The sequence below is a fragment of the Procambarus clarkii genome, chromosome 47, assembly GCF_040958095.1.
Source record: "Procambarus clarkii isolate CNS0578487 chromosome 47, FALCON_Pclarkii_2.0, whole genome shotgun sequence".
Lineage (NCBI taxonomy): Eukaryota > Metazoa > Arthropoda > Malacostraca > Decapoda > Cambaridae > Procambarus > Procambarus clarkii.
In genome coordinates this window covers 33,180,528-33,205,240 of record NC_091196.1, presented here as the reverse complement: position 1 = coordinate 33,205,240, position 24,713 = coordinate 33,180,528, and the positions used below count along the sequence as shown (strand labels likewise).

At 54.0% G+C, this 24,713-nt stretch overlaps 1 protein-coding gene across 15 annotated transcripts in view; it reads left to right on the top strand.

The window, feature by feature from the left end:
• The window catches only part of LOC123762900 (single-stranded DNA-binding protein 3), an 871,787-nt gene that overhangs the window by 170,010 nt on the left and 677,064 nt on the right, over nt 1–24,713 (top strand). For all 15 annotated transcript variants that reach the window (XR_011222292.1, XR_011222291.1, XR_011222293.1 and 12 more), the window contains exon 4: nt 7,121–7,205. Coding sequence is in view for 12 of the 15 variants with exons in the window: in XM_069302207.1 (XP_069158308.1) it covers nt 7,121–7,205 (85 nt within the window). In the remaining 3 variants the exon portion in view is untranslated. The remainder of the gene's footprint in view (nt 1–7,120; nt 7,206–24,713) is intronic.

The following is a 24,713-nucleotide window of genomic DNA, read 5'->3' as shown; positions in this document are numbered from 1 at the left end:
CAAGAGAGTTAAGGGAGACATGATTCTCACATTCAGAATTCTCCAGGAACGTGATAGGACAGTGAAGGATAAATTATTTGGAGAGGGAGATGCTCGCCCAAGGGAACTCCTGTCAAAACAATACTCAGACGAGCCAGAGAGAGAGAGACATTATTTTGTTGCAGCTAGCGAACACGTGCAGTGTACCACCAGTATGTCCAGTTGTAGAGGCAGACTCCGTATATTGTCAAATGTAGGTATAAGAGAGCCCAGTGGGCTTAGACGGAGTGCTTGTGTGTGTGTGTGTGTGTGTGTGTGTGTGTGTGTGTGTGTGTGTGTGTGTGTGTGTGTGTGTGTGTGTGTGTGTGTGTGTGTTTTACATACGCACATATGCGCACGTGTCAGCGAATACTGTTGCTGGCTCTCACACACGTTACTGTTGGTGGCTCCCTCACACACCCAAGGTAACTAGCCAGCCTCGCCCCACCTCATTTCTACTCATCACCACCACTTGTATTTCCTTAACCTTCCTCCTCACTTGCTTCTTCCTCTCCCGCCGTCTGTCCCTCCGTTGTCCCGCCGTCTGTCCCACCGTTGTCCCGCCGTCTGTCCCACCGTTGTCCCGCCGTCTGTCCCACCGTTGTCCCACCGTTGTCCCGCCGTCTGTCCCACCGTTGTCCCACTGGCCAGAGTACGACAACGCGCACCACAAGAGTCACCTGCTCATATTAAACTCCTTCTCTCCACGCTTGGCTGTGTTTGTTGACCCCGTATTGAACTGTAGTGTGGGGGTCACTGAGGGCTGTGACGGTCCGCCCTGAAGGCCAGGCCGCCAGCTCTTGAATAACAAGGAGAGCATCCTTGGTGGTAGTGTGGTGGTGGTGTGGTGTTGTGGTAGTGTTGTGTGGTGGTGGTGGTGTTGTGGTGGTGTTGTGGTAGTGTTGTGTGGTGGTGGTGGTGTTGTGGTAGTGTGGTGGTGGTGTTGTGGTAGTGTGGTGGTGGTGGTGTGGTGTGGTGTGGTGGTGGTGTGGTGGTGGTTGATGTGTGCCGGGGTCGCGCTGACGGGCACAATCATTCACCCACCACACCTCTCGTCATCCACTACCGCACCACACCTCTCGTCATCCACTACCGCACCACACCTCTCCACGCACATGGCACGTGTTGCCATGGCTGAGTGGCACTGCCCAATACTGTCACTATGGCGGTGTGTCCACTCACAAGATGAGTGGTGCTGCCCAATACTGTCACTATGGCGGTGTGTCCACTCACAGGATGAGTGGCGCTGCCCAATACAGTCACTGTGGCGGTGTGTCCACTCACAGGATGAGTGGCACTGCCCAATACTGTCACTGTGGCGGTGTGTCCACTCACAGGATGAGTGGCACTGCCCAATACTGTCACTATGGCGGTGTGTCCACTCACAGGATGAGTGGCGCTGCCCAATACTGTCACTATGGCAGTGTGTCCACTCACAGGATGAGTGGCGCTGCCCAATACTGTCACTGTGGCGGTGTGTCCACTCACAGGATGAGTGGCGCTGCCCAATACTGTCACTGTGGCGGTGTGTCCACTCACAGGATGAGTGGCGCTGCCCAATACTGTCACTGTGGCGGTGTGTCCACTCACAGGATGAGTGGTGCTGCCCAATACTGTCACTGTGGCGGTGTGTCCACTCACAGGATGAGTGGCGCTGCCCAATACTGTCACTGTGGCGGTGTGTCCACTCACAGGATGAGTGGCACTGCCCAATACTGTCACTGTGGCGGTGTGTCCACTCACAGGATGAGTGGCGCTGCCCAATACTGTCACTGTGGCGGTGTGTCCACTCACAGGATGAGTGGCGCTGCCCAATACTGTCACTGTATCGGTCTGTCTGTACTGAGCTGCTAAACACCACAAATGATATGGTGGAAGTGCTGATAATCAAAATAGAGATTTTAAATGTAGTTATTGTCCTTGTATATAAGTCACCGGAGGCAAATCCTCAGCAGTTTAAAGACCAACTAATGAAAATAGAACACTGCTTGGAAAACCTCTCAAATCCAGCCCCGAACATCATTCTGCTTGGGGACTTCAACCTACGGCACCTGAAATGGAAGAACCTAGCTAATACAGTAATATCAGAAAGAATACCAGGAAGTAGCCTAAATGCAACCCGTTCTCGCAAATGTAATAAGTCAATATTGACTTATTAGTTGCGTGCATAGGTGACATACTAAACATAATAGTTTCCCTTGAAAAGCTTCATAGAAAACACCGACCTTACCTAACCTACTTAGTATGTTAAAATAAGCATCTTATAGCTTCGTAATTACAATTGTTACTTAACCTATTATAGGTATAGGTTAGGTAATAATTTGCATGTGCTAAATGAACAGGCACATGCAAATGACCTGCTACGGATGTGCGAAAGGTTTGCCTTAAACCAGCAAATAGTAGAACCAACTAGGAAGGAGAACACGCTGGACATCATTTTCACCAATAATGATGAATTGATCAGGAACATAATGATTAGAAATACCTGTTACTCAGATCACAACTTAATTGAAGTTCTGACAATCATGATAAACCGTCAAAACCAGTCCCGATTTCCGGTGGAGGAGATTTCAGCAAATTCAACTTCAATAATAAACAGATAAACTGGGAGCAAATAAACCAGGACTTCACAGAAATAAACTGGGAAGAACAGCTAGAAAACGCAAACCTGAACCAGTGCCTGGAAAAAATAAGCTCAGTAGCACTAGAAATATGTTCAAACCGCATACCCCTAAGAAAAAAGAGGAAGAGATGCAGATTGGAACGGGAACGTCATTCCCTCTATGAAGGCGAAGAAAACGAATCGTGGAACAACTTGAGAGTCGCACCCTGTCTCAAGAACGGCGAAGAAGGTTAGGTAGAGAAATAGAAACAATAGAGAGAACAAAAATAGAGAACAAAAGGCCATCAGTGAAATAGAGAGAAATCCGAAATACTTTTTCTCCTATGCAAAATAAAGATAAAAACCACATCTAGTATCGGGCCCCTGCGAAAGGGAGATGGAACTTTCACTGATGACAATAAAGAAATGAGCGAGTTACTGAGGAAGCAGTACGACTCTGTTTTCAGTGAGCCACTAAATACACTATAGATCGATAACCCAAATGAATTTTTCATGGATATGACACCAACATCAAATCATATATCAGACGTCACCCTATCCCCCACTAGATTTTGAGGAAGCCATAAACAGTATGCCTATGCACTCTGCACCAGGCCCGGATTCTTGGAACTCCATATTCATCAAGAACTGTAAAAAAGCACTATCGCAGATCCTTCACATTCTTTGGAGAGAGAGCCTAGATACTGGCGTTATCCCTGACATACTGAAAACAGCAGAGATAGCACCACTCCATAAAGGAAGAAATAAGGCAGAGGCAAAAAAATTACAGACCGATAGCACTAACATCGCACATCATAAAAATCTTTGAAAGAGTGCTAAGAAGTAAGATCACAAAACACATGGAATCACAGCATCTCCATAACCCCGGATAACATGGTTTCAGAACAGGGTGCTCTTGCCTGTCACAGTTGCTGGACCACTATGACATGGCATTAGATGCCATGGAAGACAAACAAAACGCTGATTTAATTTATACAGATTTCGCAAAAGCTTTCGACAAATGTGACCATGGTGTTATTGCACACAGAATGTGTTCAAAAGGAATTACTGTACCGGAAAAATAAGCAGATGGATCTACAATTTCCTGACTAATGTGTAATAGGCAATAAAATAAAATCCGGACCATCAACCGTGAAGAGCTCAGTCCCCCAGGGTACTGTGCTTGCTCCAGTACTTTTTCTCATCCTCATATCGGACATAGACAAGGACAGTCTATAGTACTGTATCATCCTTTGCAGATGTCTACTCATAAAAATCCTATTGTCAACATAGAGGACACGGCAAACTTCCAATCAGATGTCAATCAGGTCTTTCTATGGGCTACAGAAAATAATATGGTGTTTAACGAAGATAAGTTCTAGCTCATGCACTACCGAAAAAAATACCCCCGTTGAAGAGCAGAGGTGCAACAGGTACTCTGAGAGAGAACTATCAACATCAGAGGCCCGAGACTGTTCAACACGCTTCCACTACACTGTAACACCGTACTTAGGGCTGTACCCCACTACAGTTCTGAGAGCCTTGAGCCTGTCTCTACACTGTTGATGTAACTTATTGACAGCAGTTGAGGTACAAGGGACAAAGACACCAACGTATTTGAAGCAAGAGACATAGTCTATTGGCCGACCCCTCACAGTGTTCAAGAGAGAACTTAATAAACACCTCGTAAGGATACTTGATCAACCAAGCTGTGATTCGTACGTCAGGCTGCGAGCAGCCGCGTCCAACAGCCCGGTTGACCAGTCCAGCAACCAGGAGGCCTGGTCGACGACCGGGCCGACCGGGCCGCGGGGACGCTAAGCCCCGGAAGCACCTGAAAGTAACCTCAAGGTAAGGCAGGCGTCCACTCACAGGACGAGTAGCGCTGCCCCATAAACTCGCCTCGCGAGGCACACGGTGAGGACATGGTCACTGGGCACGTGTTGCCATGGTTCGTTGCCAGGTGAGGACATGGTCACTGGGCACGTGTTGCCATGGCTCGTTGCCAGGTGAGGACATGGTCACTGGGCACGTGTTGCCATGGCTCGTTGCCAGGTGAGGACATGGTCACTGGGCACGTGTTGCCATGGCTCGTTGCCAGGTGAGGACATGGTCACTGGGCACGTGTTGGCATGGCTCGTTGCCAGGTGAGGACATGGTCATGGGATAATATACTCTCAAGGATTTTATTCCTTCAACATAATATGATTACGGTGAAGCCGTAATGTTGTGTGTACATGTTGCATGTTTACCGCCAGCCTTACGTGACTAGTGAGTGTGCAGTATTGTGCACCCTTAGAGAACCCGCGCGTTCGTCTAGGTTGTTGTGGTGTTCGTGTCTCATGGTTAACGAGGTCTTGCTATCCGGTAATCCTGGTATGGGCTTCATGTTTGTGTTACTTTCCCAGTGGCGTGTTATCTCTACCAGCCAGGATCCCGCCAGCTTATCCTCTAAGTCTACAATGTTGTAGATTAACACCACAGTCCCCTGGCCCACAGGCGCTCACCCTCACCTTCCTCACTCCTTCACACACTGTACGGACTAACCTCAGTGTGACGTCGTGGGGTGTGGCGTCGTGGGGTGTGACGTCGTGGGGTGTGGGGTGTGGCGTCGTGGGGTGTGACGGTTGGGTGTGACGCCAGCCGTCCTCTTAAAAATAACGTCACTTTTAGCTCGTATGCGCACTATGGCCAAATTTGGACGTGATTTGAAATGAAATCGACTCACAAAAGTGACGTACTGTTCCGTTTTCTGTTTGAGTCGTCCGGCTTACTCGGCAAGCTAAGAAAAGGATTCTTTCCATTAACGTTTTTCATAACGGTTTGAAACTTTATGAGAATTTCCTGCCCACCTAACCTACCTTAACTTACTGTTGTTGAAAAAAAAATCCCAAATTTATTTTCATTTTGTTTTTATTTTCAAATTACAAGAGCAGAGGTGCCATAGGCACAATCAGAGAACACTGTATAAACATCAGAGGTCCGCGGTTGTTCAACACCCTCCCAGCGACTATAAGAAATATTGCCGGAACAACCGTGGACATCAAGAGAAAAGTGGATTGTTGTCGTCAAAAAGTGCCGGACCAACCGGGCTGTGGTGGATACGTGAGTCTGCGGGCCGCTCCAAGCAACAGCCTGGTGGACCAAGCTCTCACAAGTCAAGGCCGGGATTGGGGAGTAAAAGAACTCCCAGAACCCCATCAAGCAGGGTTCTGGGAGTCCTTCTTCTCCCCGAGCTCGGCCTGAAGCCAGGCTCGACTTGTGATAACTTGGTTCAACAGACTATTGCATGGAGCGGCCCGCAGGCCCACATATCCACTACAACCCAGTTGATCTGGCACGTCTTGTAGGAACGTAAATAAACCTTCGGTTCAGAAATATTTTTAATGCTTGCTGGGAGGGTGTTGAACAGCTGTGGACCTATGTTGTTTAGTGTTCTCTGATCGTGTCTATGGCACCTCTTCTCTTAACACTGGTTCTATTCTGTATTTCCTTCCGTATCTTTCGTTCCCGTATAATCTACTGGGTAAATTTGGGACCTGGTCTTCAAGTATCTTTCACGTATATATTATTTATTATCTCTCGTCTCCTTTCCAAAGAGTACATTTTGAGAGCTTTGAGACGGTCCCAATAATTTAGATGTTTCATCGTGTCTATGCGTGCCGTATGTTCTCTGTATTCCCTCTAATTCAGAGATCTCTGAATGAGATATTCCCCCGCTGTGAAAGGGGAAGTGAGTACCGAGCAATACTCAAGACGGGACAGCACCAGTGATTAGTATTAGCATTGTTGTGTGGTCTCTGGATGTGAACGTTCTCATAAACCATCCTATTATTTTCCTGGCCGCCGCTATATTAGCTCGGTTATGTTCACCTAATGTCAGGTCGTTAGACATCATAATTCTCAGATCTTTCACATATGGCTTTCCTTCTATGAGTAGATCTGATTGTGTCCTGTACCCTGTGTTTCGTTGTTACTCGTTTCCGCCATACCCAAGTATCTGGAACTTGTAATCGTTAAGCATCATGTTATTTTCTGTTGCCCTAACCTATCAGCTCGCCCTCTCGAACGCACACAACGTTACTAGACTGATGTACTAATAAACTGGATAAGGTACTAAAGTGCCTTATACAACCTACCAGAGAACCCACCAACAGGGGGTGGTGTACTAAGTGAGTGTTGTTGTGTCCGCAGTGTGTTCTGGGACCTGTACTGTGTACTAAGTGAGTGTTGTTGTGTCCACAGTGTGTTCTGGGACCTGTACTGTGTACTAAGTGAGTGTTGTTGTGTCCACAGTGTGTTCTGGGACCTGTACTGTGTACTAAGTGAGTGTTGTTGTGTCCACAGTGTGTTCTGGGACCTGTACTGTGTACTAAGTGAGTGTTGTTGTGTCCACAGTGTGTTCTGGGACCTGTACTGTGTACTAAGTGAGTGTTGTTGTGTCCACAGCGTGTTCTGGGACCTGTACTGTGTACTAAGTGAGTGTTGTTGTGTCCACAGCGTGTTCTGGGACCTGTACTGTGCGGCGCCGGAGAGGAGAGACACCTGCGAACACTCCAGCGAGGCTAAGGCCTTCCACGACTATGTGAGTATATTACTCTGTATATTATCTAATACATTCCCCCCCCCCTCTGTATCTTACGAAAAAGGTATCAATAATATATACAAGGATGATGTTTGAAAGCCAGGTCCCAAATTCGCACAGTAGAGTAGCAACATACTGGAACGAAAGATACGGAAGGAAACACAAAATAGAATCAGTGAAGAGTAGAGGTGCCATAGGCACAGAGAACATTGTGTGAACATCACAGGTCCGCGGGTGTCCAACACCCTCCCAACAAGCATTAGAAATATTGCTAGGACAAAGGCTAACCAGGTTGTAGTGGATATGTGGGCCTGCGGGCCGCTCCAAACAACAGCCTGTTGAACCAAGTTATCACAAGTTGGGCCTGGCTTCAGGCCGAGCTCGAGGAGTAAAAGAAATCCTAAAAACCTCTCCAGGTATGCTCCAAGTATGCTCCAAGTATGCCTGGGAGAGTGACTGCTTCAGACACTGGTGCTGGTCCCAAACCTGCACACAGAAATACTACATGAGACCAGGAGGCATGGCAGGATGTGCAGAATACCCCCGTTGAAGAGCGGAGGTGCAACAGGTACTCTGAGAGAGAACTATCAACATCAGAGGCCCGAGACTGTTCAACACGCTTCCACTACACATAAGGGACATAACCGTCAGGGTGCGAGCAGCCGCATCCAACAGTCTGGTTGACCAGTCCAGCGACGATGAGGCCTAGTCGGAGACCGGGTCATTGGGACGTTGAGCCCCGCTAGGTACAACCCCCACCCCCCATGGTGGGTGAGCCTGGGAGAGTATCTGCTTCACTCACGGCGTGGGACAGTTAGACAGCTGGGTGACAGTAGTCAGGGGTGGGACAGTAAGACAACTGGGTGACAGTAGTCAGGGGTGGGACAGTAAGACAGCTGGGTGACAGTAGGCAGGGGTGGGACAGTAAGACAGCTGGGTGACAGTAGGCTTGGGTGGGACAGTAAGACAGCTGGGTGACAGTAGGCAGGGGCGGGACAGTAAGACAGCTGGGTGACAGTAGGCAGGGGTGGGACAGTAAGACAGCTTGGTGACAGTAGTCAGGGGTGGGACAGTAAGACAGCTGGGTGACAGTAGTCAGGGGTGGGACAGTAAGACAGCTGGGTGACAGTGGTCAGGGGTGGGACAGTAAGACAGCTGGGTGACAGTAGGCAGGGGCGGGACAGTAAGACAGCTTGGTGGCAGTAGTCAGGGGTGGGACAGTAAGACAGCTGGGTGACAGTAGTCAGGGGTGGGACAGTAAGACAGCTGGGTGGCAGTAGTCAGGGGTGGGACAGTAAGACAGCTGGGTGACAGTAGGCAGGGGCGGGACAGTAAGACAGCTGGGTGACAGTAGTCAGGGGCGGGACAGTAAGACAGCTGGGTGACAGTAAGACAGCTGGGTGACAGTAGTCAGGGGTGGGACAGTAAGACAGCTGGGTGACAGTAGTCAGGGGTGGGACAGTAAGACAGCTGGGTGACAGTAAGACAGCTGGGTGACAGTAAGACAGCTGGGTGACAGTAAGACAGCTGGGTGACAGTAGTCAGGGGTGGGACAGTAAGACAGCTGGGTGACAGTAGTCAGGGGTGGGACAGTTAGACAGCTGGGTGACAGTAGTCAGGGGTGGGACAGTAAGACAGCTGGGTGACAGTAGTCAGGGGTGGGACAGTAAGACAGCTGGGTGACAGTAGTCAGGGGTGGGACAGTTAGACAGCTGGGTGACAGTAGTCAGGGGTGGGACAGTAAGACAGCTGGGTGACAGTAGTCAGGGGTGGGACAGTAAGACAGCTGGGTGACAGTAAGACAGCTGGGTGACAGTAAGACAGCTGGGTGACAGTAGTCAGGGGTGGGACAGTAAGACAGCTGGGTGACAGTAGTCAGGGGTGGGACAGTAAGACAGCTGGGTGACAGTAGTCAGGGGTGGGACAGTAAGACAGCTGGGTGACAGTAGTCAGGGGTGGGACAGTAAGACAGCTGGGTGACAGTAGTCAGGGGTGGGACAGTAAGACAGCTGGGTGACAGTAGGCAGGGGTGGGACAGTAAGACAGCTGGGTGACAGTAAGACAGCTGGGTGACAGTAAGACAGCTGGGTGACAGTAAGACAGCTGGGTGACAGTAGTCAGGGGTGGGACAGTAAGACAGCTGGGTGACAGTAGTCAGGGGTGGGACAGTAAGACAGCTGGGTGACAGTAGGCAGGGGTGGGACAGTAAGACAGCTGGGTGACAGTAGTCAGGGGTGGGACAGTAAGACAGCTGGGTGACAGTAAGACAGCTGGGTGACAGTAGTTAGGGGCGGGACAGTAAGACAGCTGGGTGACAGTAGTCAGGGGTGGGACAGTAAGACAGCTGGGTGACAGTAGTCAGGGGTGGGACAGTAAGACAGCTGGGTGACAGTAGTCAGGGGTGGGACAGTAAGACAGCTGGGTGACAGTAAGACAGCTGGGTGACAGTAGTCAGGGGTGGGACAGTAAGACAGCTGGGTGACAGTAGTCAGGGGTGGGACAGTAAGACAGCTGGGTGACAGTAAGACAGCTGGGTGACAGTAGGCAGGGGTGGGACAGTAAGACAGCTGGGTGACAGTAGTCAGGGGTGGGACAGTAAGACAGCTGGGTGACAGTAAGACAGCTGGGTGACAGTAGTCAGGGGTGGGACAGTAAGACAGCTGGGTGACAGTAAGACAGCTGGGTGACAGTAGTCAGGGGTGGGACAGTAAGACAGCTGGGTGACAGTAGTCAGGGGTGGGACAGTAAGACAGCTGGGTGACAGTAGTCAGGGGTGGGACAGTAAGACAGCTGGGTGACAGTAAGACAGCTGGGTGACAGTATCCGACACTGTTATGACAGGTGACACGTTTGACACGAGAGAGCATAAGTGCAGGTTGAGGTGGTGGAGAGTGCAGGTGTCGGGCCGACACACACACCTCAGGTTCATCAATTATTCTCCCACACTCTTAACTTTGTACGGAACAAAAACACTGCTTTGTGTACCTCAAAACTTGTGTCATTGTTACAAGGGGAGTGTTCATCGCGGGAGTGTTGCGAGCAGCGTGTGTGTACTGTCCTTGCTGCCTTGTGTGTACACTGTCCTTGCTGCCCTGTGTGTACACTGTCCTTGCTGCCTTGTGTGTGTACTGTCCTTGCTGCCCTGTGTGTACACTGTCCTTGCTGCCTTGTGTGTACACTGTCCTTGCTGCCCTGTGTGTACACTGTCCTTGCTGCCCTGTGTGTACACTGTCCTTGTTGCCCTGTGTGTACACTGTCCTTGCTGCCTTGTGTGTACACTGTCCTTGCTGCCCTGTGTGTACACTGTCCTTGCTGCCTTGTGTGTACACTGTCCTTGCTGCCCTGTGTGTACACTGTCCTTGCTGCCCTGTGTGTACACTGTCCTTGTTGCCCTGTGTGTACACTGTCCTTGCTGCCCTGTGTGTGTACTGTCCTTGCTGCCCTGTGTGTACACTGTCCTTGCTGCCTTGTGTGTACACTGTCCTTGCTGCCTTGTGTGTACACTGTCCTTGTTGCCCCGTGTGTACACTGTCCTTGTTGCCCTGTGTGTACACTGTCCTTGCTGCCCTGTGTGTACACTGTCCTTGCTGCCCTGTGTGTGTACTGTCCTTGTTGCCCCGTGTGTACACTGTCCTTGTTGCCCTGTGTGTACACTGTCCTTGTTGCCCTGTGTGTACACTGTCCTTGTTGCCCTGTGTGTACACTGTCCTTGTTGCCCTGTGTGTACACTGTCCTTGTTGCCCTGTGTGTACACTGTCCTTGTTGCCCTGTGTGTACACTGTCCTTGCTGCCCTGTGTGTACACTGTCCTTGCTGCCCCGTGTGTACACTGTCCTTGCTGCCCTGTGTGTACACTGTCCTTGTTGCCCTGTGTGTACACTGTCCTTGCTGCCCTGTGTGTACACTGTCCTTGTTGCCCTGTGTGTACACTGTCCTTGCTGCCCCGTGTGTACACTGTCCTTGCTGCCCTGTGTGTACACTGTCCTTGCTGCCTTGTGTGTACACTGTCCTTGTTGCCCTGTGTGTACACTGTCCTTGTTGCCCTGTGTGTACACTGTCCTTGTTGCCCTGTGTGTACACTGTCCTTGCTGCCCTGTGTGTACACTGTCCTTGCTGCCCCGTGTGTACACTGTCCTTGCTGCCCTGTGTGTACACTGTCCTTGTTGCCCTGTGTGTACACTGTCCTTGTTGCCCTGTGTGTACACTGTCCTTGCTGCCCTGTGTGTACACTGTCCTTGCTGCCTTGTGTGTATACTGTCCTTGCTGCCTTGTGTGTACACTGTCCTTGCTGCCTTGTGTGTACACTGTCCTTGCTGCCTTGTGTGTACACTGTCCTTGTTGCCCTGTGTGTACACTGTCCTTGTTGCCCCGTGTGTACACTGTCCTTGTTGCCCTGTGTGTACACTGTCCTTGCTGCCCTGTGTGTACACTGTCCTTGCTGCCTTGTGTGTACACTGTCCTTGCTGCCTTGTGTGTACACTGTCCTTGTTGCCCCGTGTGTACACTGTCCTTGCTGCCCTGTGTGTACACTGTCCTTGCTGCCCTGTGTGTACACTGTCCTTGCTGCCCTGTGTGTACACTGTCCTTGCTGCCTTGTGTGTACACTGTCCTTGCTGCCTTGTGTGTACACTGTCCTTGTTGCCCCGTGTGTACACTGTCCTTGCTGCCCTGTGTGTACACTGTCCTTGCTGCCTTGTGTGTACACTGTCCTTGCTGCCCTGTGTGTACACTGTCCTTGCTGCCCTGTGTGTACACTGTCCTTGCTGCCTTGTGTGTACACTGTCCTTGTTGCCCCGTGTGTACACTGTCCTTGCTGCCCTGTGTGTACACTGTCCTTGCTGCCTTGTGTGTACACTGTCCTTGCTGCCCTGTGTGTACACTGTCCTTGTTGCCCCGTGTGTACACTGTCCTTGTTGCCCTGTGTGTACACTGTCCTTGCTGCCCTGTGTGTACACTGTCCTTGTTGCCCCGTGTGTACACTGTCCTTGCTGCCCTGTGTGTACACTGTCCTTGCTGCCTTGTGTGTACACTGTCCTTGCTGCCTTGTGTGTACACTGTCCTTGTTGCCCTGTGTGTACACTGTCCTTGCTGCCCTGTGTGTACACTGTCCTTGCTGCCCTGTGTGTACACTGTCCTTGCTGCCCTGTGTGTACACTGTCCTTGCTGCCCTGTGTGTACACTGTCCTTGCTGCCCTGTGTGTACACTGTCCTTGCTGCCCTGTGTGTACACTGTCCTTGCTGCCCTGTGTGTACACTGTCCTTGCTGCCCTGTGTGTACACTGTCCTTGCTGCCCTGTGTGTACACTGTCCTTGCTGCCCTGTGTGTACACTGTCCTTGCTGCCCTGTGTGTACACTGTCCTTGCTGCCCTGTGTGTACACTGTCCTTGCTGCCCTGTGTGTACACTGTGGTTGTCGTGGTGGCTACGACAACGACCCCCAGGACGGGCTCCAGGTACTTGACCCGCCAGACAGAAAAAGATGATTTTGACAAGTGTGAGGGAGGCGTCTCACTGCTGACGGCAGCCCTCACTGAAGGACCAGGTGTGTGTGGCCTTGAGTGAACACGTGTTCGGTGGCTTCCTGTCACCAGCTTGTGCCCGTCTTGTTGTGTTCTCACCCCCCCCCACGTGTTATGTTCTCCCCCCCCACGTGTTGTTGTGTTCTCCCCCCCCCCCCACGTGTTGTTGTGTTCTCCTCCCCCCACGTGTTGTTGTGTTCTCCCCCCCCCCCACGTGTTGTTGTGTTCTCCCCTCCCCACGTGTTGTTGTGTTCTCCCCCCCCACGTGTTGTTGTGTTCTCCCCCCCCTCCCCACGTGTTGTGTTCTCCCCCCCCACGTGTTGTTGTGTTCTCCCCCCCCCCACGTGTTGTTGTGTTCTCCCCCCCCACGTGTTGTTGTGTTCTCCCCCCCCACGTGTTGTGTTCTCCCCCCCACGTGTTGTTGTGGTCTCCCCCCCCCACGTGTTGTTGTGTTCTCCCACCCCCCCACCTGTTGTTGTGTTCTCCCTCCCCCCCACGTGTTGTTGTGTTCTCCCCTCCCCACGTGTTGTTGTGTTCTCCCCCCCCACGTGTTGTTGTGTTCTCCCCCCTCCCCACGTGTTGTGTTCTCCCCCCCCCACGTGTTGTGTTCTCCCCCCTCCCCACGTGTTGTTGTGTTCTCCCTCCCCCCCCCCACGTGTTGTTGTGTTCTCCCTCCCCCCCACGTGTTGTTGTGTTCTCCCTCCCCCCCCCACGTGTTATTGTGTTTTCCCCTCCCCACGTGTTGTGTTCTCCCCCCCCCCACGTGTTGTTGTGTTCTCCCCCCCTCCCCACGTGTTGTGTTCTCCCCCCCCCACGTGTTGTTGTGTTCTCCCCCCCCCACGTGTTGTTGTGTTCTCCCCCCTCCCCACGTGTTGTTGTGTTCTCCCCCCCCCCCCACGTGTTGTGTTCTCCCCCCTCCCCACGTGTTGTTGTGTTCTCCCTCCCCCCCCACGTGTTGTTGTGTTCTCCCTCCCCCCCCCCCCACGTGTTGTTGTGTTCTCCCTCCCCCCCACGTGTTGTTGTGTTCTCCCCCCCCCTCCCCACGTGTTGTGTTCTCCCCCCCCCACGTGTTGTTGTGTTCTCCCTCCCCCCCCCACGTGTTTTTGTGTTCTCCCCTCCCCACGTGTTGTTGTGTTCTCCCCCCCCCACGTGTTGTGTTCTCCCCCCTCCCCACGTGTTGTTGTGTTCTCCCCCCCCCCACGTGTTGTGTTCTCCCCCCTCCCCACGTGTTGTTGTGTTCTCCCCCCCCCACGTGTTGTGTTCTCCCCCCTCCCCACGTGTTGTTGTGTTCTCCCCCCTCCCCACGTGTTGTTGTGTTCTCCCCCCCCCCCACGTGTTTGTGTTCTCCCCCCTCCCCACGTGTTGTTGTGTTCTCCCCCCTCCCACGTGTTGTGTTCTCCCTCCCCCCCCACGTGTTGTGTTCTCCCTCCCCCCCCACGTGTTGTGTTCTCCCTCCCCCCCCACGTGTTATTGTGTTTTCCTCTCCCCACGTGTTGTGTTCTCCCCCCCACGTGTTGTTGTGTTCTCCCCCTCCCCACGTGTTGTGTTCTCCCCCCCACGTGTTGTTGTGTTCTCCCCCCCCGACGTGTTGTGTTCTCCCCCCTCCCCACGTGTTGTTGTGTTCTCCCTCCCCCCCCACGTGTTGTTGTGTTCTCCCTCCCCCCCCACGTGTTGTTGTGTTCTCCCCTCCCCACGTGTTGTTGTGTTCTCCCCCCCCCCACGTGTTGTTGTGTTCTCCCCCCCCCACGTGTTGTTGTGTTCTCCCCCCCCCCACGTGTTGTTGTGTTCTCCCCCCCCACGTGTTGTTGTGTTCTTCCCCTCCCCACGTGTTGTTGTGTTTTCCCCTCCCCACGTGTTGTGTTCTCCCCCCCACGTGTTGTTGTGTTCTCCCCTCCCCACGTGTTGTTGTGTTCTCCCTCCCCCCACGTGTTGTTGTGTTCTCACCCCCCCCCCCACGTGTTGTTGTGTTCTCCCCCCCACGTGTTGTTGTGGTCTCCCCCCCCACGTGTTATTGTGTTTTCCCCTCCCCACGTGTTGTGTTCTCCCCCCCCCACGTGTTGTTGTGTTCTCCCCCCCCACGTGTTGTGTTCTCCCCCCTCCCCACGTGTTGTTGTGTTCTCCCTCCCCCCCACGTGTTGTTGTGTTCTCCCTCCCCCCCACGTGTTGTTGTGTTCTCCCCTCCCCACGTGTTGTTGTGTTCTCCCCCCCCCACGTGTTGTTGTGTTCTCCCCCCCCCCCCACGTGTTGTTGTGTTCTCCCTCCCCCCCACGTGTTGTGTTTTCCCCTCCCCACGTGTTGTTGTGTTCTCCCCCCCCACGTGTTGTTGTGTTCTTCCCCTCCCCACGTGTTGTTGTGTTTTCCCCTCCCCACGTGTTGTGTTCTCCCCCCCCACGTGTTGTTGTGTTCTCCCCTCCCCACGTGTTGTTGTGTTCTCCCTCCCCCCACGTGTTGTTGTGTTCTCACCCCCCCCCCACGTGTTGTTGTGTTCTCCCCCCCCCCCCCCCACGTGTTGTTGTGTTCTCCCCCCCACGTGTTGTTGTGGTCTCCCCCCACGTGTTGTTGTGTTCTCCCTCCTCACGTGTTGTTGTGTTCTCACCCCCCCACGTGTTGTTGTGTTCTCACCCCCCCACGTGTTGTTGTGTTCTCCCCCCCACGTGTTGTTGTGGTCTCCCCCCCCACGTGTTGTGTTTTCCCCTCCCCACGTGTTGTTGTGTTTCCCCCCCCCCCACGTGTTGTTGTGTTCTCCCTCCCCACGTGTTGTTGTGTTCTCCCCCCCCACGTGTTGTTGTGTTCTCCCCCCTCCCCACGTGTTGTTGTGTTCTCCGCTCCCCACGTGTTGTTGTGTTCTCCCCCCTCCCCACGTGTTGTGTTCTCCCCTCCTCACGTGTTGTTGTGTTCTCCCTCCCCACGTGTTGTTGTGTTCTCCCTCCCCACGTGTTGTTGTGTTCCCCCCCCACGTGTTGTTGTGTTCTCCCCCCCCCCCCACGTGTTGTTGTGTTCTCCCCCCCCCCACGTGTTGTTGTGTTCTCCCCTCCCCACGTGTTGTGTTCTCCCTCCCCACGTGTTGTTGTGTTCTCCCCCCCCCCACGTGTTGTTGTGTTCTCCCCCCCACGTGTTGTTGTGTTCTCCGCTCCCCACGTGTTGTTGTGTTCTCCCCCCTCCCCATGTGTTGTTGTGTTCTCCCCCCTCCCCACGTGTTGTTGTGTTCTCCCCCCCACGTGTTGTTGTGTTCTCCCCTCCCCACGTGTTGTTGTGTTCTCCCCCTCCCCACGTGTTGTGTTGTCCCCCCTCCCCACGTGTTTTTGTGTTCTCCCCTCCCCACGTGTTGTGTTCTCCCCCCCCCCCACGTGTTGTTGTGTTCTCCCCCCTCCCCACGTGTTGTTGTGTTCTCCCCCCTCCCCCACGTGTTGTTGTGTTCTCCCTCCCCCCACGTGTTGTTGTGTTCTCCCTCCCCCCACGTGTTGTTGTGTTCTCCCCTCCCCACGTGTTGTTGTGTTCTCCCCCCCCACGTGTTGTTGTGTTCTCCCCCCCACGTGTTGTTGTGTTCTCCCCCCTCCCGACGTGTTGTTGTGTTCTCCCCCCTCCCCACGTGTTGTGTTCTCCCCCCCTCCCCACGTGTTGTTGTGTTCTCCCCCCCCCCACGTGTTGTTGTGTTCTCCCCCTCCCCACGTGTTGTTGTGTTCTCCCCCCTCCCCACGTGTTGTTGTGTTCTCCCCCCCCCCCACGTGTTGTTGTGTTCCCCCCCCCACGTGTTGTTGTGTTCTCCCCTCCCCACGTGTTGTTGTGTTCTCACCCCCCCCCACACGTGTTGTTGTGTTCTCCCCCCCTACGTGTTGTTGTGTTCTCCCCTCCCCACGTTTTGTGTTCTACCCCCCCCCACGTGTTGTTGTGTTCTCCCCCTCCCCACGTGTTGTGTTCTCCCCCTCCCTACGTGTTGTTGTGTTCTCCCCCCCCCACGTGTTGTTGTGTTCTACCCCCCACGTGTTGTTGTGTTCTCCCCCTCCCCACGTGTTGTGTTCTCCCCCTCCCCACGTGTTGTTGTGTTCTCCCCCTCCCCACGTGTTGTGTTCTCCCCCCCCCCCCCACGTGTTGTGTTCTCCCCCTCCCCACGTGTTGTGTTCTCCCCCCCACGTGTTGTTGTGTTCTCCCCCTCCCCACGTGTTGTTGTGTTCTCCCCCTCCCCACGTGTTGTTGTGTTCTCCCCCTCCCCACGTGTTGTTGTGTTCTCCCCCCTCCCCACGTGTTGTTGTGTTCTCCCCCCTCCCCACGTGTTGTTGTGTTCTTCCCTCCCCACGTGTTGTAGTGTTCTCCCCCCCCCACGTGTTGTTGTGTTCTCCCCCCTCCCCACGTGTTGTTGTGTTCTCCCCCCCCCAGGTGTGTTGTGTTCTCCCTCCCCCCACGTGTTGTTGTGTTCTCCCCCTCCCCACGTGTTGTTGTGTTCTCCCCTCCCCACGTGTTGTTCTCCCCCCCCCACGTGTTGTTGTGTTCTCCCCCCCCCACGTGTTGTTGTGTTCTCCCCCCTCCCCACGTGTTGTTGTGTTCTCCCCCCTCCCCACGTGTTGTTGTGTTCTCCCCCCTCCCCACGTGTTGTGTTCTCCCCCCCCCCACGTGTTGTGTTCTCCCCCTCCCCACGTGTTGTTGTGTTCTCCCCCTCCCCACGTGTTGTTGTGTTCTCCCTCTCCCCACGTGTTGTTGTGTTCTCCCCCCTCCCCACGTGTTGTTGTGTTCTCCTCCCCCCACGTGTTGTTGTGTTCTCCTCCCCCCACGTGTTGTTGTGTTCTCCTCCCCCCACGTGTTGTTGTGTTCTCCCCCCCCCACGTGTTGTGTTCTCCCCTCCCCACGTATTGTTGTGTTCTCCCCCCCCACGTGTTGTTGTGTTCCCCCCCCCCCACGTGTTGTTGTGTTCTCCCTCCCCCCACGTGTTGTTGTGTTCTCCCTCCCCCCCCCACGTGTTGTTGTGTTCTCCCCCCACCCACGTGTTGTGTTCTCCCCCCCCCACGTGTTGTTGTGTTCTCCCTCCCCACGTGTTGTTGTGTTCTCCCTCCCCACGTGTTGTTGTGTTCTCCCTCCCCCCACGTGTTGTGTTCTCCCCCTCCCCACGTGTTGTTGTGTTCTCCCTCCCCACGTGTTGTTGTGTTCTCCCCCCCCCCCCACGTGTTGTTGTGTTCTCCCTCCCCACGTGTTGTTGTGTTCTCCCTCCCCACGTGTTGTTGTGTTCTCCCTCCCCACGTGTTGTTGTGTTCTCCCCCTCCCCACGTGTTGTTGTGTTCTCCCTCCCCACGTGTTGTTGTGTTCTCCCCCCCCCCACGTGTTGTGTTCTCCCCCTCCCCACGTGTTGTTGTGTTCTCCCCCCCACGTGTTGTTGTGTTCTCCCCCTCCCCACGTGTTGTTGTGTTCTCCCTCCCCACGTGTTATGTTCTCCCCCCCCCCCACGTGTTGTTGTGTTCTCCCCCTCCCCACGTATTGTTGTGTTCTCCCCCCCCCCGTGTTGTTGTGGTCTCCCCCCCCACGTGTTGTGGTCTCCCCCCCCCCCCACGTGTTGTTGTGTTCTCCCCCTCCCACGTGTTGTGTTCTCCCCCCCCCCACGTGTTGTTGTGGTCTCCCCCCCCCCCACGTGTTGTGTTCTCCCCCCTCCCCACGTGTTGTGTTCTCCCCCCCACGTGTTGTGTTCTCCCCCCCCACGTGTTGTGTTCTCCCCCCCACGTGTTGTGTTCTCCCCCCCCACGTGTTGTTGTGTTCTCCCCCCCCCACGTGTTGTTGTGGTCTCCCCCCCCCCCCACGTGTTGTGTTCTCCCCCTCCCCACGTGTTGTGTTCTCCCCCTCCCCACGTGTTGTGTTCTCCCCCCCACGTGTTGTGTTTTCCCCTCCCCACGTGTTGTTTTGGTCTCCCCCCCCCTCCCCACGTGTTGTTGTGTTCTCCCCCTCCCCACGTGTTGTTGTGTTCTCCCCCTCCCCACGTGTTGTTGTGTTCTCCCCCTCCCCACGTGTTGTGGTGTTCTCCCCCCTCCCCACGTGTTGTGTTCTCCCCCCTCCCCACGTGTTGTTGTGTTCTCCCCCCCACGTGTTGTGTTCTCCCCTTCCCACGTGTTGTGTTCTTACCCTCCCCACGTGTTGTTGTGTTCTCCCCCCCCCCACGTGTTGTTGTGTTCTTCCCCCCCCACGTGTTGTTGTGTTCTCCCTCCCCACGTGTTGTTGTGTTCTCCCTCCCCACGTGTTGTGTTCTCCCCCCTCCCCACGTGTTGTTGTGTTCTCCCCCCCACGTGTTGTGTTCTCCCCTTCCCACGTGTTGTGTTCTTACCCTCCCCACGTGTTGTTGTGTTCTCCCCCCCCCCACGTGTTGTTGTGTTCTCCCCCCCCCCCCACGTGTTGTTGTGTTCTCCCCCCCCCCCACGTGTTGTTGTGTTCTCCCTCCCCACGTGTTGTTGTGGTCTCCCCCTCCCCACGTGTTGTTGTGGTCTCCCCCCCCCCCACGTGTTGTTGTGTTCTCCCCCCTCCCCACGTGTTGTTGTGGTCTCCCCCTCCCCACGTGTTGTTGTGTTCTCCCTCCCCACGTTGTTGTGTTCTCCCCCTCCCCACGTGTTGTTGTGTTCTCCCCCTCCCCACGTGTTGTTGTGTTCTCCCCCTCCCCACGTGTTGTTGTGTTCTCCCTCCCACGGGTTGTTGTGTTCTCCCCCTCCCCACGTGTTGTTGTGGTCTCCCCCCCCCCCACGTGTTGTTGTGTTCTCCCTCCCCACGTGTTGTTGTGTTCTCCCCCTCCCTCCCCACGTGTTGTTGTGGTCTCCCCCCCCACGTGTTGTTGTGTTCTCCCCTCCCCACGTGTTGTTGTGTTCTCCCCCCCCCTCCGCACGTGTTGTGGTCTCCCCCCCCCACGTGTTGTTGTTTTCTCCCCTCCCCACGTGTTGTGGTCTTCCCCCCCCACGTGTTGTTGTGTTCTCCCCCCCCCCCCACGTGTTGTTGTGTTCTCCCCTCCCCACGTGTTGTGTTCTCCCCTCCCCACGTGTTGTTGTGTTCTCCCCCTCCCCACGTGTTGTTGTGTTCTCCCCTCCCCACGTGTTGTTGTGTTCTCCCCCCCCACGTGTTGTTGTGTTCTCCCTCCCCACGTGTTGTTGTGTTCTCCCCCTCCCCCCCACGTTGTTGTGGTCTCCCCCCCCACGTGTTGTTGTGTTCTCCCCCCCCACGTGTTGTGTTCTCCCCCCCCACGTGTTGTTGTGTTCTCCCCCCTCCCCACGTGTTGTTGTGGTCTCCCCCCCCACGTGTTGTTGTGTTCTCCCCCCCCCCCACGTGTTGTGTTCTCCCCCCCCCACGTGTTGTGTTCTCCCCCCCCCCACGTGTTGTTGTGTTTTTCCCCCCCCCACGTGTTGTGTTCTCCCCCCTCCCCACGTGTTGTGTTCTCCCCCCCCCCACGTGTTGTTGTGTTCTCCCCCCCCCCACGTGTTGTTGTGTTCTCCCCCCCCCCACGTGTTGTGTTCTCCCCCCCCCCCCACGTGTTGTGTTCTCCCCCTCCCTCCCCACGTGTTGTGTTCTCCCTCCCCACGTGTTGTGTTCTCCCTCCCCACGTGTTGTTGTGTTCTCCCCCTCCCCACGTGTTGTTGTGGTCTCCTCCCCCCCCCACGTGTTGTTGTGTTCTCCCCTCCCCACGTGTTGTGTTCTCCCTCCCTACGTGTTGTTGTGTTCTCCCCCCTCCCCACGTGTTGTTGTGTTCTCCCCCCCCCCACGTGTTGTTGTGTTCTCCCCCTCCCCACGTGTTGTTGTGTTCTCCCCCTCCCCACGTGTTGTTGTGTTCTCCCCCCCCCACGTGTTGTTGTGGTCTCCCCCTCCCCCATGTGTTACCACCACAGGGGGTATCAGGGTGAAAGAAACTGCCCATTTGTGTCTGTCTAGTCCGGGTCACAGGATTTTGAGTCCCGCGCGCTGTCCACTCAGCTACCCCCTTACGTGTTTGTTGCCATGTTCCCCCCACGTGTGTTGCCATGTCCCCCCACGTGTGTTGCCATGTCCCCCCACGTGTGTTGCCATGTCCCCCCCACGTGTGTTGCCATGTCCCCCCACGTGTGTTGCCATGTCCCCCCACGTGTGTTGCCATGTCCCCCCACGTGTGTTGCCATGTCCCCCCACGTGTGTTGCCATGTCCCCCCACGTGTGTTGCCATGTCCCCCCACGCGTGTTGCCATGTCCCCCCACGCGTGTTGCCATGTCCCCCCACGCGTGTTGCCATGTCCCCCCACGCGTGTTGCCATGTCCCCCCACGCGTGTTGCCATGTCCCCCCACGCGTGTTGCCATGTCCCCCCACGCGTGTTGCCATGTCCCCCCACGCGTGTTGCCATGTCCCCCCACGCGTGTTGCCATGTCCCCCCACGCGTGTTGCCATGTCCCCCCACGCGTGTTGCCATGTCCCCCCACGCGTGTTGCCATGTCCCCCCACGCGTGTTGCCATGTCCCCCCACGTGTGTTGCCATGTCCCCCCCACGTGTGTTGCCATGTCCCCCCACGTGTGTTGCCATGTCCTCCCACGTGTGTTGCCATGCCCCCACGTGTGTTGCCGTGTCCCCCCCACGTGTGTTGCCGTGTCCTCCCACGTGTGTTGCCATGTCCCCCCACGTGTGTTGCCATGCCCCCCCCCCCACGTGTGTTGCCATGCCCCCCTACGTGTGTTGCCATGCCCCCCCACGTGTGTTGCCATGTCCCCCCCAGGTGTGTTGCCATGTCCCCCCACGTGTGTTGCCATGCCCCCCTACGTGTGTTGCCATGCCCCCCCACGTGTGTTGCCATGTCCCCCCCAGGTGTGTTGCCATGTCCCCCCACGTGTGTTGCCATGCCCCCCCCCCCCCGCCACGTGTTGTGTGTTGTCATCGCGGCAGTGGTGTTGCCCTCTGGAAGGTTGGCAATTTAGTGGTTGGTGGTGGCTTTGTGGTGGTAATTTATGGCTGCTTGCTGGCTTAGTGTTTGTGGTTGTCAGTTTGGTTAACAAGTTGGGTGGTGTCGCCGGTGGTGGTGATCACCTCCGGTATGATACCGGTGGTGGTGATCACCTCTGTTATGATACCGGTGGTGGTGATCACCTCCGGTATGATACCGGTGGTGGTGATCACCTCCGGTATGATACCGGTGGTGGTGATCACCTCTGTTATGATACCGGTGGTGGTGATCACCTCCGGTATGATACCGGTGGTGGTGATCACCTCTGTTATGATACCGGTGGTGGTGATCACCTCCGGTATGATACCGGTGGTGGTGATCACCTCCGGTATGATACCGGTGGTGGCTGGTGCCAAGTGTGTCACTGCGTTATCGTCACGCTTATCAACTACTTGTTGTCACTTGCGTTTGGTGGTTGTCAGTCGGCTCTTTGTCGGGAAGTGTGGAGCATGAGAGTCTTCCTCCCTGACAGTTATCCTTATCTGTCTGTGTTGTGCCTGGCCACACTTGTGACGGAGTGCTCGTCCCTCACCTGCCCCTCCTCCCTACCCCACCCCTGCCCAGTGAGCACTCACTCATTGAAGCCGCCTGTGCTGCTCCTCACTCATTGAAGCCGCCTGTGCTCCTCCTCACTCATTGAAGCCGCCTGTGCTCCTCCTCACTCATTGAAGCCGCCTGTGCTCCTCCTCACTCATTGAAGCCGCCTGTGCTCCTCCTCACTCATTGAAGCCGCCTGTGCTTCTCCTCACTCATTGAAGCCGCCTGTGCTTCTCCTCACTCATTGAAGCCGCCTGTGCTTCTCCTCACTCATTGAAGCCGCCTGTGCTTCTCCTCACTCATTGAAGCCGCCTGTGCTCCTCCTCACTCATTGAAGCCGCCTGTGCCGGGAGAGTGAGTGTTGGTGATGAGACTTACGAGATGTTTACGAACTGGAGAGTAGAAGTGCGAGGTATGAAGACAGGAGCAGCAGCCTGTGGTGCATTAGGGTTGGTCATGCTGTATTACCCATGACCCCCCCCCCCCTGAGCTGACACCCAGGGAACCCTTCTCTAAGAGGTCAGCCCAGATGACCTCTGGATCGTCTTCCAAAGTGAATTAAAATATTCCTGGCTAGTCTTAGTCAGCTAGTTTCAAGTAGGTGATATTTCATGATAATCTTGTCAAACATTGTAATGGAACTATACCCCCAGATCCTTATAGGTAAACACCTAGGGATCTGCCCCTTGCTGCCAGGTCAGAGGTCAACCACCTGCAGGGTGAGTGTTGGCTGTGTAAGCACTCGGGTGAGGAAAACGTTCCTTCCCTCTTGCACCCCAGTAGTTAATAATTCCCCTCCTTGAAGAGTTTTTTTATTATTATTTTCTACCACAGACGTGGCCACACATTTACAATGCTAACCACATATATACATTTCTTCTGTCCTCCATGGACAGGGTTAGAGATGTGTTAAACATAAGAGTTCAAGGGTTTATTGAACAATCAACCACAGAAGGTGATTCGGTGCTTTTAAAATGCTAAGCTAAATTACATACGTAAATACATTGATACACAGATTTACGTATGACCTAAATATAGTGTTCGATGTGTGTTTTACATAGTGTCATTAATGTGCATTTACAAAGGTGATATGTAATTCTGATCAGCTTCCATATATACTTTATACACATACATATACACACCACACACACACACATACATACGTACATATACATATATACACACACATGCATTCACATACATTTGTCTCTTTTACTCTGACAGGATGAGATAGCTGATAGAGAAATTAGTGTGCATTTAAGCACTTAGTCACTGAAGGTGATTAAGGTGCTTTTACAAGCTCAGGTTATATAGTTACATCACATACTTACATTGTATAATTGATACATTACATGCTCAGTCTTGAAGAGGTGTATGGTGGTTGGTAAACATATTATTAATGGTAATCTTGAGTGTGTACGTGTGGGCAGACCTCTTACAAGCCTCAATGTAGGTTAGCAACAGCAAACTTCCCCCCCCCCCTTTCTCCAGCTGATAGGAGGTGTGGCAGGTTTGGGGGCATGTATATATATGTGCCCCTGTAGAGAAGTTAGAGGGTCTTGGAGCAGTCGCTAAAGGCAAAGGACTCAACATAACCTTAAACTGGATCCCATCCCATGTTGGAATCCCATTAAATGAAAAGCTGATGAAATTGCTAAATTGGCAACTCGTCATCCAGTGATACATAAAACAATTCAACCCAGCCTAGAGAACAACCCAGCCTAGAGAACAACCCAGCCTAGAGAACAACCCAGCCTAGAGAACAACCCAGCCTAGAGAACAACCCAGCCTAGAGAACAACCCACCCTAGAGAACAACCCAGCCTAGAGAACAACCCAGCCTAGAGAACAACCCAGCCTAGAGAACAACCCACCCTAGAGAACAACCCAGCCTAGAGAACATAAAAAACATCATCACCAAAAAACTCTCACATCTCAACAAAGCCTACCTACACCAGAGAATAGCTGAAGGTTCGCCATCTGCAACATGGTATCTTCAGGCAACCAAATTAGAAAAGTTAAATATCCCCAAAGGAATCCACAGGGAAATAGCAGTTAGGTTATATTGACTACGTCTAGGTTACAGATGCAACTGTGAGATTGGTGAACCCCGACAACAGAGAGTGCATCTTCTGCCAAACTGTCACAGAAAAGCCATTACTTCACTATCTTCTGGAATGTGAAGCAACCAACGACCTTAGAAGAGCTTTAAGAGTTCCTGAATCATGCAGTGGCCACCCTGAAGCCATCAACACAGCCACTCTCCTGGTCAACAAAGGTGTCCAGCAGCTGGACACCCTCATAAAGACTGTGAAGCAGTATCCTCCCCCGCGATAACAGCTTGATGGTTAAATGCAACCTCAGAATACTGAGAAAAAAAAAATTGTACCACTTACGGGCTATTCATGCCCGTGCCACCTCTTGGGTGGCTTAATCTTTATCAATTAATCAATCAGTTAGAGGGGCAGAGTGTTGGATGACGGAAGACAAGAGGCAGTGTGGGGCCGCAGGGCATCAAGCGGGGCTCAGGAAACAGA